Genomic DNA, 16055 nt, shown 5'->3' on the forward strand with positions numbered 1-16055 from the left:
GATGCCACACTGTAAGCCTTGAGCGATTTGAGTAATTCAAGATGGTGTCCAATATCTCAGTAACCAATGGCCATAAACAGAAAATATTTTTTCTAGTTTTGATCGTCATTAGATGCACTACGAAAAAGATTCTGTGTAGTTTTTTGCTAAATTACCATAATTAAAAAACTAATACTTAAAATATGTAATTTTTCTCGCACCTTTTGAAGTTTTTGCCTTGTAACTTTTGAATAAATTAAAAGACTGGAAATTGTTTTGAATAAATGTGTTAGACCAATTCATAACCTTTACATAAAATATGTCCCAAAATGGAGAATAGTGCCAAAAAAGTGCTTCATTATAACAGGTCGGCAGCTAAGTCTTGAATCAATCACTTCTTGATAAAAGCAAGAGACTTGGTAGGATTAATTGTTAAATCTAGACAATTTTCACTAGTTTTTTATCATAAATTACAATAAAGATGTCTTTTTTTCTTTCAAATAATGCAACAATTTCATATTGTATAAATTTCAATGACTCTTTTCTTTTTCAGAAATTATGTTGACTTGCTTTGTAAATTTATTTCTCTTAAAATGTTATTTAAGGTAATTTTATAAATCTAAAAAAAATAGGGGTTCAGTTCATCTAAAGACTTCTAACAAACACTTCACAATCTTACAAAATAGAAAATACCATCGTTTGGTTCGCTAATCGGGAAAAGAAGAAGCACTGAAATTAGTTGTGGAACAGAGTGCAGCAAGTGTGGAAAAGTTGGAGAAAGTGGGAGTGTTTTTGGTGAAACTGAAGGAAAAGAGAAGTGAGGCGAGGAAGAAGGAAGAAAGACTGGAGGAAGAATGAGTGGAATGAATGAGCTGTTAGGGGAGGAGAAAGAAGGTGTACATAGGGGAGAAAATAAGAGACAGCATATAAGATAAACTAGTTGCAGAAAATATATATATGTATGTATGCATTGTAGAAAAATATCCAAATGTTATGTAGTGCGTAGAGCTTATGGCTTGCACTTGAAAAAATAAATCTAAATAAAATAGTTTCTCGGCAAACTTATACTTATTATTTTTCAAAAAATTGATTTATTGATTTATTATGAAAGTTTACATTATTTGGAACATTTCTGAGAAAACCGGACTTTGGTAGGGGACACCATTCCCGAGATATGTCAAACCAAAAATATATCTGATAATATGACATTTAATTTTGAAGATGGCAGCCGTCAAAGTGCAGATATCGATTGGCTACTCGACTGAAAATATCTTTAATGATAGAATTAACAATTAATCCTACCAAGTCTCTTGCTTTTATCAAAAAAGTCAATGATTCGAGACTTAGCTGCCGGCTTGTGATAAAGATGCACATTTTTGGCACTATCCTCCATTTTGGGAAACATTTTATAGTGATTTTTTTAATCAAATGCATGAAGTCTTATATTGTTGTAAAGGTTATGAATTGGGCTACCACTTTCATTAAAAAAAAAATTTTCTGTCATTTAATTTGTTCAAAAGTCACAAGGCAAAAACTTCAAAAGGTGCTAGAAAAATTACATATTTTAAGGATTATTTTTTAAATTACGGTAAAACTACTGACATTAGCGAAAAACTACACCAAATCTTTTTTGTAGTCCTTCTAATGAGGATAAATAATAATAATAATAAAACAATCTTTTTACAAACATTGGTTACTGAGATGTAGGTCATTAACTGCATAGTCCGCCATATTTGGATGCCATCTTGAATTACTCAAATTGCTCAAGGTTGACAGACTGGCATCAATCGGATGTGAAATATACGTAACAAAAGCTTTCAAAAACAGTCAAAACATTTTATTCATACCTCAAAACAAGGTTATGCCACTTTTTGGCATTTGGCACCCAGACTAACAGTTTGGAGTGGAATCCAAAATGCTGTGTGCCTCAGCTTTGTGACATGTAACCACAACATCACTGGGGAGGTCCTTGCATGCAAGTGTGTTCCAAGAAAACATGTATGTGGAACTGTATAAACTTATTGACTCAATGATAGCGTACATCATTAGATTGAAGACTTAGTTGGCACATTTAATGGCCAAAGTGTACTTTTTTTAAAAGGAAGTCATAGAGATTAAAATGAATACCAGTTTGCAATTTCAAAACAAGTTACATCATCTGGCATTTACTGATAGCAATGCCAGGTGTATAGAATTTTACACCTAGGTGTGAAATTTCAGTGGGAAATTATAATTTATGATTTTCCTTGTAAATATATGTTCCCTCACCATGGCTGTGCAGTCTAAGGTGCCATGCTTTGCACTCAGACTAAGAGACCTGCACAGGTTTGAGTCTCCTAGGGAAAGCGCAGCAACAGATTTCGGCCTGTGTGTGGGACCGGTGGCCACCCACCATCGTGAGGAAATTGGGGAGCTGCAATTGAGTAGCGTAACCCAGCCATGGAAACCTACAACAAAGACTGAAGGTTTGTCGTGCTGACCACACGAAACCCTGTAACTGGTTGGATGATCTGCCACCTCGGGCGAGTGAGTAGGTTATATAAATATGTGGCCAATATTAGGCACATGACGCTTGTGTATGCTGACAAAACTTTGGCTCCGTAGTGTTGTCTATAAGCTCTAATACTAAGTCTTGATTCCCCACTTGGTCAAAGAAACATTTTTCCTCCCTGCCAACTGGGTGCTTTGTAAAATATTTCACTGCATTCTCAATACTGTGGCCTTATGCATTGTTTGTGTTCATTATCAACATGATTACACATTCATTGCTTGTAACAGTTACTCAATTTACAATTTTCAGTCTGGACCGTATGTTTCTTTATTGTGTTACTGCTAATATTCAGTGATTACAACAATCAGTGCTATAAGAACATGGAAATAAAATGTACTGGAAGATAAAAACATTAATATTATTTAAAAAAAAGGCCACTGAAGTGCGAAAACGAAAACTGTGGATGATATTGGTCAGTGTGCTCTGTCATTCATGCAGTACTTCCCTTGTTTAACACACACACACATATGTAAAGCCCCTATCACATGGGATTATATTTCTAGTAGGAATGCTCTAGTTGGCGCTGAACTAACTTTCTAGGTAGCAATCATGGCCGCCTGGTTGACTGCTTCACTGGTTTGGAAGAATAGGGCATAGGACATGTGCTAATTGCTACTTGCTTTCCTCGACTGGATTCTGTGGAACAGCCAATCAGAGCAAAGTTTCGCCATGTGAAGATAATATGTGAGTGTCCAAAGGAGCACTTTTGTCTGTGGTTTCCGAGTGTTACTCCAGCAATGTATAACATATACAGCATGAAAGGCACGTTGAGTTACACCATCTATGCTGAGTGCACGGTGTTTACATTTGAAACAAGTAAAATATTCTTCCATACGTGTACAGTAAAAGTTGTAAAGTATGTATTTAAGCAGCGCCATTGTTTTGTACCTAATAACGTTCAGTTGAATAGTTATCAGCTTTTACAAATGTGAAGTGATACATTGTTGACATCTCACGCAGCTGCCATTACAACTTCCCTCGTATGGGAACAAAAGTCTATCGACAAGTATGCTGATAATTATTGTGTGAGGCGAAAACTAGTAAATTGGTAGTCAGTCCAGCACCAACTAGGGCATACCTACTGGAAATCCAGTTCCGTGTGATGCGGGCTTTAGTGACTGGGTCCAAACTTGCTTCAGTAATTTTTGGATGGGAGAGTGAAATACTGGTCAAAGTTGTAAAGTCAAGTCATATGCTTCAGTCTGATTACAGGAGTTATTACTAAAAACAAGTTTCATATTTCATTTGCACAATAAATATGCAAAATGTCAAGCTTGTTTGATTGGATTGGATAAATAAATCAAAATGAAGTGCAAAAATTGCGAGTCCTATAGTTAAGGTGGTTTGAGTTATCTGATGAGATTTTGGTTATAACCATCACATGAAGAGAGAAGAAAACAGGTTAGTTTCATGAGGTAAAATTATAATCTAGACAGTACAGTGGGATCCATGAGTATTACTGTGCAAATTGTCCACGACTATTTTCATTAATATTTCTCTTTCAACCTGTGTGATTTTAAGCAATGTATTTTTATGTATGCTTGTGCAGAAGTTGTCAACAGCTTGTTTTGAGTCTTCTTTTCATTATTGAAGCTATTTGGGACAAATAGAGGGCATGAACATGGTGATGAACAATTTGCATGGTAATACTCATGGATCCCACTGTACATATAGGCATAATGTCCACAAAATTAAATTTGAAGGACGCACAAGACTACACCAACAATGCCCTTTCTGCATTCAAAACTAGGGCTGCTCATACACATATGGGTTAAAAAATATTTTCTGATCTTTTGGCATAGTTGCTCATTTTGTTCCACTTTGTCCAATAAACTAATGTGTGACTTTTTTTCAGATTGGATAACATTCAGAGGTTGCTCAAGGCACATATATTTTGACTGTGGTATTGTATACTTTTGTATAGCTTTCTTACACTATGAAAGTCTCTGTACTGAGAAGAAATTAATATTTGTGTGTGGAGTTCTACTGTTGAAAATGTTGACAGTGTTACTGAAATCCCTTTTCCAGGTTACTGAGCTGTTCTGAGCAATGGAGTCCAAACACCTCACCACTAGAAACAAGATCGCTGTATGGCTTATTGGACATCAAGAGCCTCATCTACCGGATTATGTGTTACCTACAACAGGAGATGTTCTTCGAACCTTCTTCCATTACCATATCTCACTGAAAGAGACAGTTCCTGTCAGTTTGAAGTGCACTTGTGAGGAGCTGGTGACCATATTGGAAAAAGCCCGTATCCCTACTGCTTTTGAGCCAAACATTATCTCGAAGATAAAGGGTGTTGTAGATGAATATAATTTGATCAAGAAAAACAAATCACGAGTGTCACAAGCACAGAGAGACAGGGAGGAAGTATTGTCAAAGAGAATGTCAAAAATTTTTGACATGGCTCATAAAGAAACAATGACTTTGATGAAGATTGAAGAAGACAGACAGTTCCTGAAGGATCAGCGTGGAGACAGAAAGATGTGAATGGCTGGTGTAGATGTGCATTTGGCAAAACAGGAAGAAAGGGCAAAACTACGGAAAGAAGCAGAAGAAAAGTGAATGGAATGTGAGAAACGAAGAAAAGAGGAAATGACGCCCATTGCAGCAGTTGGCATTTCCAGTAGCAGTGAGGAAGACAATAGTGGTGATGCAAATAGTGATGATGACGCTTATGATATTCAGATACCACTGTATTATATAAAAAAAACGTGACACATCTCAGGCTGAATCTGATAAACCTGGCCCAAGTACATCCAAGTAGTTCCGAATTTTACAAAACATGCTGAGTTTCCCAGAAGTTTCTTCAACATTAGATTGTATTAATTTGTCAGACATCAAATTTAAAATTTTAGCTGCAGCTATAGCAAAAGCAGATTGTCAGGATCTTGCAGACGCTCCACTCTCACGTTCAACTGTGCAACGTAGAAGGTCAGCTCATCGCGCCAAAACCACAGACAAAATAAAGCAGATTTCACACAAGCAGCGAAACCACTCCTTACTGTTCACTGGGATTGAAGGATTATGAAAAACTGCACAGCTGATGAAACTGCTACCAGAACAACTAGTTTAGAGAGACTGGCTGTCATTGTCACTGGCCATAACTTGGAAAAAATACTCGTAATTGCCAAAATACCATCTGGAACAGGAGAAGCACAAGCAAAGCTACTTATGAGCTGCTTCAATTGTGGGAAGTGTGTGATGACATTGTAGGGATGAGTTTCAACACTACTGCATCAAACACAGGACTAAGAAAAGGTGTAACCTTCTCCACTCACCAGTCTCCTCATCCCTTTTAGGTCCAAATATTTTCCTAAGGATCTTGTTTTCAAATACTCTCAATTCATGTTCCTCTTTCAATGTAAGGGACCAAGTTTCACACCCATATAATACTACATTACTCTTTTGTATATTTTAACTTTTAGTTTCTTAGATATTAAATGAGAAGACAAAAGTTTATGAAGAGAGAAGTAACATGTATTTCCTGAATTAAGCCTACTTTTTATTTCCTCTTTAATATCATTTTCATTTGTTAGTATTACTCCTAAGTAATTGAATTTAGAAACTGGTTCAAACGAATTGTTATCAATAATTAGATTTTGATTATTACCTAACACTTGGTTTCGGCCTGTAAGCATATATTTAGTTTTCTCTTCGTTAACTTCCAAACCTATCTCTTTAGCAGTTTTGAAAAATATTTTAGCATTATTCTTAATTGTATTTATATCATCCCCTAATAAGTCTACATCATCTGCATATGTTAACAACTGATTTCACACAATTTAATTTTAGTCCTTCTTTAGTTTCTCTTATCTTCCTAACAGCATATTCTAACGCAAAATTAAAGAACAATGGAGATAATGCATCTCCTTGTTTTAACCCATAATGAATTGTAAATTTGTCAGGCATATTAATACCCACACGAATTTTACTTTCTGTTTCAGTGGTGCATACTTTTATCATACTAACAAGCTTCTTAGGTATTCCAAACTCGACTAATATATTATATAATTTATCTCTTTTGACCGAATCATATGCTTTTTTGAAATTAATGAATAGCTGATGGATGATTAATTTCTTTCATGAACAACACATCTACACACTCTTACTTCAATATTTTAGATTAATTTCTTAGTGTCTAAATGCAGTTGAGATATAGAAAAAATACATTTTCTGTACATCAATTTAGTAGTATTATTTCGAGGTCGCTGAGCAACCTCTAAACACAAACCGATCTTCTTGAATTTTGGTAGGTATATCCTCTAATGTGAAAGCAACAAAATAATCCACTATGTGAAATTCCACCTGACAATATTTTTTTTCTGAACACCCCTACTACACACGTGATGCCACAATCTGGTATCTCATCTCAAGTGTGCACATTTTTGCTTAAAACATTGATAACATTGATGTTGCTTGGCATGGTGATATGCATACTGCATCAAACTTAATTTTTTAACTATTTTAAAGGTAAGAGTTCGGACTGTTTTATGATTTTTTTAAAGTTCTCCTAGCAGAAAGACTAATATCGTAGAATTTTGGAAATCATTCTCACACGAAATTTGAAACATTCTTAAAGAAGCACTGCTTGGATTCTAAAAAAAAGTTATTTATGTTGATTGATTGATTGAATTGTTGTTTTAAGTCCACTTTATGCACAGTAAGCTAATCGGGACTGAACCTACAATTTAAAGTGGGATCCGAAATACTATGTGCCTCCACTGGGTATCGAAAAAGGGACACCTTGATTACAAGGCGACAACGACCCACTATACCATAGGGGAGGCCCTTTATTTATGTTGAAAAATAAAACTTAAAAATTACCTTACACAAGCATGCGTGCTTCCCATGGACAAGGTATTCTTCATTGACAAGTTACAGTTAGTATGGTAGACTAGTGGGAATGAATGTAGAAGCAAATCAGAACCTTAGTAGAATGCATTTGGGGACTTTATTTTAATGCTAAGAAAACCAAACCTAACCTGCCTAACCTAACCACGAAAGCATATATTTAACAAAATCTTAAGTAATCGCTAAAACTCCCCAGTATGTGTTAACGAACATAAATCGAAAATGAACCATGTAAATATTGCATTCATACCATGATGAAATCGCAATAAAACAAAAGGAACCTGGGCCCAAAATATTTACATGCTGTGTAACCTTAAGGGGATGGGATTGGAAAATGTAGGGGACATATCTCCCCTTTGGCCCTCTATTCCTAAAAAAAATTAAAGCCAGGAAAAGATGACAAAATGAGGGCTGACTATCAAAAAAGTATATATAACCCCCCTCCTCCTTCCAAAAATCCTGGATACACCACTCTACACATGGCTTGATCTCATAAAAAAAGGCATCAAATGGCAGGTAATTTTAGAGGACTATAAATTCCAAACTACAGTTGATATTCCAGAAGCAAAAATAAATATATGGGTTGTTATACAGGGTGGCTACTCTAGGACCATGATAGAATTCAAGTATAATTCCCGGATTTCAAGATGAACTTTCCAAAAATTCAAGCAGATTTTTTTTTCTATTTTAACCTTACGTATATTACTGTCTCTCAACATCCACACACAAATATCTTAATAATATAAGGGGTCTATGTGATTCTAACATCCAAAACTTCTGATTCAATTAAACGGTATACATAATATAATTAAAACATTTAATTTAAGGTGCTGAGTTTCTATTTACTATCAGAGGCGCAACCACGAATTTTTTCAGGGGGCAAGTTCCAGAATAAACTAACAATAATAATAATAGTTTTAATAATAATGTTATTATTATAACATTATTATTATTATTGATTTGCTTTATTTCACTTCGCTTCTTGTGCCACTTTTGACCAATTTCCAATGATCCAATTTTTTGCAGGCTGAAATCAATATTGATTTAAGAGGGCGCAACTAATTTAACGGGATGCCAATGCATTCTCTCTCTAACAACTTTTGTGCCCCCGATGGTGTAGTGGTAACATCGTCGCCTTGTGATCAAAGGGTCCCAGGTTCGATACCCAGTGAAGGCACATGGGACAGTAGTTCGGAAGACTAAGAAAAAAAGGAATGGCGAGAGAAGCGAAAAAGGAAATTTTACGAAAGTATTTTTATTTGCATAAAAGGTGAAGTTGTGGGCGGTAATAAAAATTGTAATTTTTTACATCTATGGAGAAAATTTCAAGTAGAATTCACGTATAGGAATTTCCGGTGAGTAGCCACCATGCTATATGTGTCTAAGGATATAATGTAACAAATTTTATCCCAATCTGACATGGTGGGGTGGACACTTCTGGAGAATCTTGTTTTGAATGACCAGTAACCCTGCAGCACTGCTGGCACAATAGAGAAATTACATGAATCATAATCTACATGCAAAAAGGTCCAATTTTGAACCTTAGTACTGAAATGCTCATTTTCAATCCTTGTACTAAAATTTTCTTCACCTACCTATCTGCACGATCTGCCATTTCGCCTTCCACCTCATCAGGATTCTCTACACTATACTTCATGTCTTTATCTTCACTTAAAATTAATTCACCTTTGTCACTGTCCTCAGATGGCATTTTTGTAACAAGTTGTCCATGACAACATGGATAAAATCCTTCACTTTTATGAACATTTTGCCCACTAGGAACTTCCTGATTTCTGCCTTCAAATTGAATCCAACTATCACCACTCACATTTTCCACTTTACAAACTGAAGTTTCTTTCATGTACTCACTCGATAGTTTGCTGTCAACAGAAGCATCCTGTATGCACTGATTAGATGGTTTGATGTCAACAGAGATATCAACATACGGAGACTTCTTGAAGGATTCTGTTTCAGTCTTGACACATGACTCATCCGGAAGCCACACATTCTCCAGAGATGTTTGTTCACAAACGAATGGATCGGCACTTTCTGATTCAGACTTTATGAGCACTTTCATAGGAGAGAAACCGGTGCCAGACACTTGAAGAGCCACATTTTCTTCACAACCATCAGACCAGGATGGAGAAGCCTTCTGAAAGACAATCACAAGCAGTGTGGATTAAAAATGATGATGTTTAATTTAAATGTCTTCTTTACTTTTTTAATAAAAAAAAAATATCACATTTTTTACTTATGAGGCTCAGTCAATAAATAACAAGGCAGAGAATATTTCACAGTACTTATGAAACGTTCCTCAGAAGTATTGTCTGCCACTGTTAGGCATTTATCCCATTGTGACACCAGTCACAAAATGGCATGCTCGTAGAACTTATTTGGCTGCTGTTGGAACCAACTGGACACGTACTCCTTGACGTCAACGTCCAATTGAAACTGTTGTCTCCTCAGTGTTTTTTTTTTAGCTCACCGAAGATGTGGAAGTCACACAGGGACAGATCTTACTATAGAGAGGAGGGAAGGGGCTCAGGACTTCCCACTTGAATGTTTTCAGACATTCCTTTGTTGTGTTGGCTGTGTGTGGTTTAGCATTGTCATGCAATACGCAAGGTCGGTATTTTGCCCAGGTTTTTTCCGAGTGGGTTTTTCATTTATTTATTTTTTCAGATAAAATCCGGGCAAAACTGGGTTTTATTGGTTTTCTCAGGTTATATTTAAAAATATATAAAAAATGAAATACAATTTTCCCCTAGTAGTAATGTATTTGTATTGCTTTATACCTTGTCCCAACTCTCTCTGGAGCAAGCGAACAAGAACAAGTCTCTGCGCAAGTAGTAACGTGAGATGGCTCCACCAATGAACATGGGAGAGAGAAATGGATTGCCTGGAGAGGAGTAAGCGACTGCAGTTACCAGCCTTCACAGCAGCATGTACTGCTTTGCTCTGACCACTCTATTTCCTTCCCTTTTCTCATGCTATGCACACCCTTGCTCCAGAGATAATTGCCACAGGGAATCGTTATTTAATATTTCTGTTCTACAATATTTGTCCAACAACTTGATTTAACTCTTCCTGGATGGTGTAATAGTTAACGCTGTTGCTTTGTGATCAGTTTTCAGGGTTGCATTCCCTGAGGAGGCACATACTTTTGTGTATCCAAGAATCAAATTAATGGGGGCAGTACAGAATATGTCATTACCAGTATTTTTTTTTCTTTCTGGTAGTCAACAAGGGTACTCCACACTGCCAACTGATTATAAGTGAGGACTAATAACATTTTATTCTAATGAGAAATGCCTACGATGCCAGAGGTCCTGGGTTTGAATCCCAGCCTGGGTATGGGTATTATTTGTATGTTCCTTCATCAATGTAATCGTATCACTCATTTTCATCTTTGCAATTAGCCAAACGGGGCAGAAAAGAGGAGTAAAGTAAAGCAAATCAATTGATCAACCAGTGAAACAAACAAGAGAAATCCATATGTATGTGTGTGTGTGTGTGAGTACTTGGATGCATTATCGATTATGAACATAACACAAATTTGAGTAGTTCTTATGATGAACACATTAACAAATAACACGGTAACATAACATATCAACTTGAATAGTGCCGAAACATTTCTTCCCACAAAAACAGCAGTAACTAACTTTTTACACACTTTTAATTTTCTTAATTAGGTTTGCTACCTTCTTCCTCCATAATGATACTCAAATTTAGACGTTAAAGCACATGTTTTTCAAGGTTATGCACATTTTCAGTTCATACTATTAGTAAATACTTCATTCTGAACTTCGCCGGTCCCTGTGGCGGAGTAGTTAGCACATCATGCTACGATGCCAAGGGTCCTGGGTTCGAATTTCAGTCTGGGCATGGATGTTTGTGAGTGTCCATTCATCAATTTCATCACATCATCACTCATCCCCATCTTTGCAAATTAGCCAAAAGTGGCACAAAAAGATAAGTAAAATAAAGTAAATCAATCAATCAAATTCATTCTGAACTTCAGTTTATGAAACAAATTATTTTGTGAATGCAGTGTTGTACATATGTTGGAATGAATTATGTTACAAACACATTTTTTTCTAATTTATTTAATATGCATAGACAATTCAATAATACAAAAATACTATGTAACACAATGTTTTAAATCTGCTTCAATAAAGTTTGTTCACAGTTTATTACAGATGTGTTTTCCCATTATTTTTCGGGACTTTTCAAGCATAAATACCTCCCCCATGTATTAACCATGGCAAATTATAAGTTTGTCATTTTTAATTGTCTGGCTGATTTCATCCAAATGGAATACCTTATACATCTTCCAAAATACCTGGCTAGCATTAATGCTGAATCAGAAACGAAACAAGTAATTAGTCCTGCTTGATCGAGAAAACTTGCAAATGCATCATACTAAAACGTGAACACCTTCCATAAGCTGGCTTTATTCCAACTACTCCACAATAAGCTTTTAAATGCTATGAGAATGGCAATTCTCATGGTCAAAACATTGGTGACCTCCAATTTGGTCACAACGATCCCAAAACATGCACTATATTTCAAAACATTTATTGTCAAATTATAGCTTAAGAAAAGCCCTAAAATTCTTAAGACTCTTATTATCCAAAAAACTAGTTTAGGCAGAGATTTGAAATCTACTTCAGCATAAGAAAAATCAATTTTTTATCTACACTCTTCAAATGCTTTGAACAAATGCAAATGCAAAACAGTCATTCCCTGGATGCATCTAGTTGTGATTAATTTCAACTAAAAAACTCTAAATTTGCTGCAGTTATTGTTGTCTCAAAATTGGTGACTTACCCCCACTTTCCTAAAACACACACACTACATTACACAGTTTTTACTAAAAACTTAAAACTCAAGTGATGCTGTAACATTCCTGAGACTTGTGTTTCTTAATGTACGAAAATATAACCTAGTCAAATATGAGCATAATTTAAAGTTCCCACAAGATGTGTTAAATCAGTCTGTCTACTATCTTTAAACATGGTGACCAATTTTTCTCAGATACAATGCGAGACCAATCCTTTAAGTTATATTGCAACTATAAAAAGTGCAACTCCAAAGCTTTGCATTTATGGCAGTCATCAAAAATAGAATGTGTGTGATCTTACCTATTACCATCATTCCTCTCCTAAGCTAAGAAATATAATTTTAAAAGTTTTGCTGCAAAATTGCAGACCAATGAAATTTCTAAAATTACTCAGTTTAATTCCTTATACTCTGAAAATGTATTCTAGACCATTTTGAAAAAGAAAAAAAACCATTGTAAAGCATAGCATAGCAACATGCAGAAAATAAGTTTTTCAACCACCACTTTGAAACAAATTGTTCAATTTGGTTCACAAGTTTTCTAGCTGCAGAAATAATTTTACCTAAATTATTCTAAATTTACAGCAGCTATCATGGTCATTAAATAGATGACTTATCCCTCTCTGCCCATCCACCCTAACTCATGCTCCACCTAAATCATGCATCATATATTTGATAATTTTATTGTCAAATTATGGTGCAAGTACATAATACGCTTTAAGTTTCGAGCACAAAGCTGATATTGTGGTAATTATGAAGATGCACGAATTACATGGGTATAGAGCTCCTAACCAGACATAAATAACATTTTACTGCATAAGCAAGCAACCCATTAGGATGAGAAATGACAAAAAGAATTTAAAGTGTGTTCCAAGTTAATTATGCCACAATCGACGACATTTCAATAAAATGTACTCAATTCTGCCTTGTAATGTTTAAACATGAAAAAATTTATTGTTATCAATTGATCGTTACAGTTGAAACTATGATCTGCCACTATCGTTTCCCCTCACATAAGGAAGTAACTGATAACCAAAGTGCTCCCACATTTCAAAATTATAAGCTTCGTTCAATTATGCTGCATCAATAAATGCAAAGGATTTATCTAAAAATTTCTGATACATTTTCTATTTTGTTTCTTAGATATATAATAATTTTATTTGCTAGCATGACTTGAGGATAATAACTTGAAAAAAAAAAGCACTGTGCATTTTCTTTAAAAGATTTACAAAAAATTTTGACAATCGCAGAACCTCACAAGTATTTAATGCAATAATTTACAACATTTTCTGAAAAAAAAAACACTTTTGTTTGGGTTTTTCTAAAAAAAAATAATGGGGAAAACTGGGATGGGCCCACCTGGACCAACCCTGGCAATAGGATGACATTGGAGGACCCATTGAGCGCAAACTTTACAGAACATCAACGTGTCCTTGATGATTGTGTGGACAGTACCATGACTAAGCCCCACTGATGCCGAAATGTCATCCACTGATACACGACGGTCTGTCTTGATGAGCTCATCCACCTGCATAACATGCTGGTCTGTGACACACATTGGTGCCCCACTCCGCGTGTCCTTCGCGAAAGCCTTTGTTCCACTCCTGCACTCTTGTCCGGGACATACAGTGCACCCCATATACCCATATATCATTTCCATTCGTCGATGGATTTCACGAGCCCCTACACCGTCTGCTGCCAAGAAGCGCACAGCCACCCCACTGCTCCTCTTTGGACGCATCCATTACGCGTCACAGTCAAACACGGAATGACTGGACACGGCCGCTGCTCAGTTAGCAGCTTTTGCACATACCTTGCCAGACTCGTAACATCATCTAGCTAGAAAACGTGCAAATCAGTTTTGTCACACCTGCACCTCGATTTCAGGCCCATCGACCCATTTCTAACTACCATAGATTTGGTGTAATATCCTCTGCCTCATTATTTATTGACTGAGCCTCAAAAATCACAGGTTGTTAAAAAAAAAAAGCACCACAGAAACTTCTGCACACTGCATGCCTTAAGACTTTCTAAAAAAAGGGGGTGTCAGTTTTGATACACCCTAGTGGATACAAGGGCAAAGAAAATTAGCTACAACCAGATGTAGCCCCCTCTTTTGAATGTCAATTGTGGCGTGCACTATAATAAAAGTCCCCCCTGCATATTGCACCGTACCATTAAGACACATTTAGGGGAAGGGGATGTGGGGGATAGAGCTACACACATTCTCAATCTTGGTTCACTATGGAGGTGATGTGATCAGCATCATTCTCCAGCTGCTCTTTACCCCCAGGTACCTATTTATTTGAGGCTAGATGAACCTCAAAGGTGCTTTATACACATGGACAAGGGTAGAAAAATTCTGACCTCAGATCACCCACTTGGGCATGAAACATGCTCTATGGTTTCTGTAAAAAGACAGATGGGCAGAGACTTGAATAGACAGGCAGAAATACTTGAAATAATACAGAAGACAGTTAGCATGTTCCAATGGAGCAATCTAATATAACAGTGGTAAATAATTCTTTGGTCCATTTTGTCCATGCTGCTCCAAGTAAGAAAATGCATAACAAGCATTACATACACTTACAGTGTAACTTAGAATAAATATTCCTCAGGGGGTAGTAGCTAAAAAGGTAAACTAAAGTTTGGGGGGGAGAGAAACTTGAAATTGGGGTTCCAGTGTGTGTGTGATTCGATTTTGTTGTGTAAAATATACAATAGCTATGAAATACCTTCTATAACTGGTTATTAAAAGATAAAATGCAGTGTTTTGAACTTCTAAACAAAGGTTTCCATCAGGAATGTTGTTATATGTTATTATACATTTGTCCTACACATTAGCCTTTAAACCTTCTCATTTTACAAAGTTCCTGATGAACACTCATGTCATAAGATTGAAAAGTTGGATGTGGTGATTTCATTATCCACTCTAGGTGCGACTTTCATTACTAGTATTTTATTATGATCAGTGCATTAACATAGACATTTATCAAGAATGTATGGTAAAATATAATGAACACATGCAACTCTTGCACATTACGTAACTCAATTGAAATTTAAATATATTTTTAAACATGGCAATATCTTGTTCTGTAGATATATTCCATTCCTCATGTATTTAAAAATAGTTTTACAATGAGGTCCATGCCACACACAAAATTGATTTGCTGTGCCAAACAGGAGAGAATAGTGTAATATGAAACACAATTTTATTCACAAGAACCTTGATACTTAGCGTACATATCCCTTTCACAGTGGTTCTTCAAGAAAGTATACATGATTACATTATTAGTAACAGCAGGTGTAAAAATAATACTTTTCATTTCTTAGAAATACATCTATTACCACCCCAAGAGTTGACTGTATTTTTTAGTACATCACAACTCCTTCAAGTAAAAAATAGTAACTTTACCTCAAAGCCCATCTCCCTTCTCGGCTTCTCTTCTGCAGATGCTGGGTTTTCATTCAGAAGGTTTTCCGATTCAGAAGACATGTTATGGAAGTCCTGCAAGATTGTCTGGCTTGTCTATGCACGGATAGCACACAAACTTTGGAAAAACTGTCAACCTCTCAAACCTAGAATGAAGAAAACTGAAGTCATAAGTAGGGTAGGGTTGGGACATGGGTATTTAAACACTGGGTAGCTAAATAAAATTTGGGTAAATGCAGGGTATTTATGAAAATTATAGTCATCTACCAAGAACCACCATAGCTCAGTTCGTAGAGCATCTGGCTATCACTCGCAAGACCTAAGCTCATCCCAGGGCAGGTGATCTGCACAAGGGAAAATTTTCCCTGTTTCTGCATGGCTCTGAGGTTCACC

General features: G+C 36.0%; 1 protein-coding gene across 1 annotated transcript in view; it reads right to left on the reverse strand.

Moving 5' to 3' along the window:
- The window catches only part of LOC145999309 (uncharacterized), a 48757-nt gene extending 33032 nt beyond the window's left edge, over positions 1-15725 (reverse strand). The window contains exons 1-2 of the mRNA XM_083136249.1: positions 15645-15725; positions 8983-9539 (exon numbers count right to left, since the gene is read on the reverse strand). Coding sequence (XP_082992375.1) covers positions 8983-9539; positions 15645-15725 — 638 coding nt within the window. The remainder of the gene's footprint in view (positions 1-8982; positions 9540-15644) is intronic.
- Between the last annotated feature and the right edge of the window lie 330 nt (positions 15726-16055).

This window comes from Lepisma saccharinum, chromosome 15 (genome assembly GCF_977018435.1).
Source record: "Lepisma saccharinum chromosome 15, izLepSacc3.1, whole genome shotgun sequence".
In the NCBI taxonomy this organism is placed as follows: Eukaryota; Metazoa; Arthropoda; class Insecta; order Zygentoma; family Lepismatidae; genus Lepisma; species Lepisma saccharinum.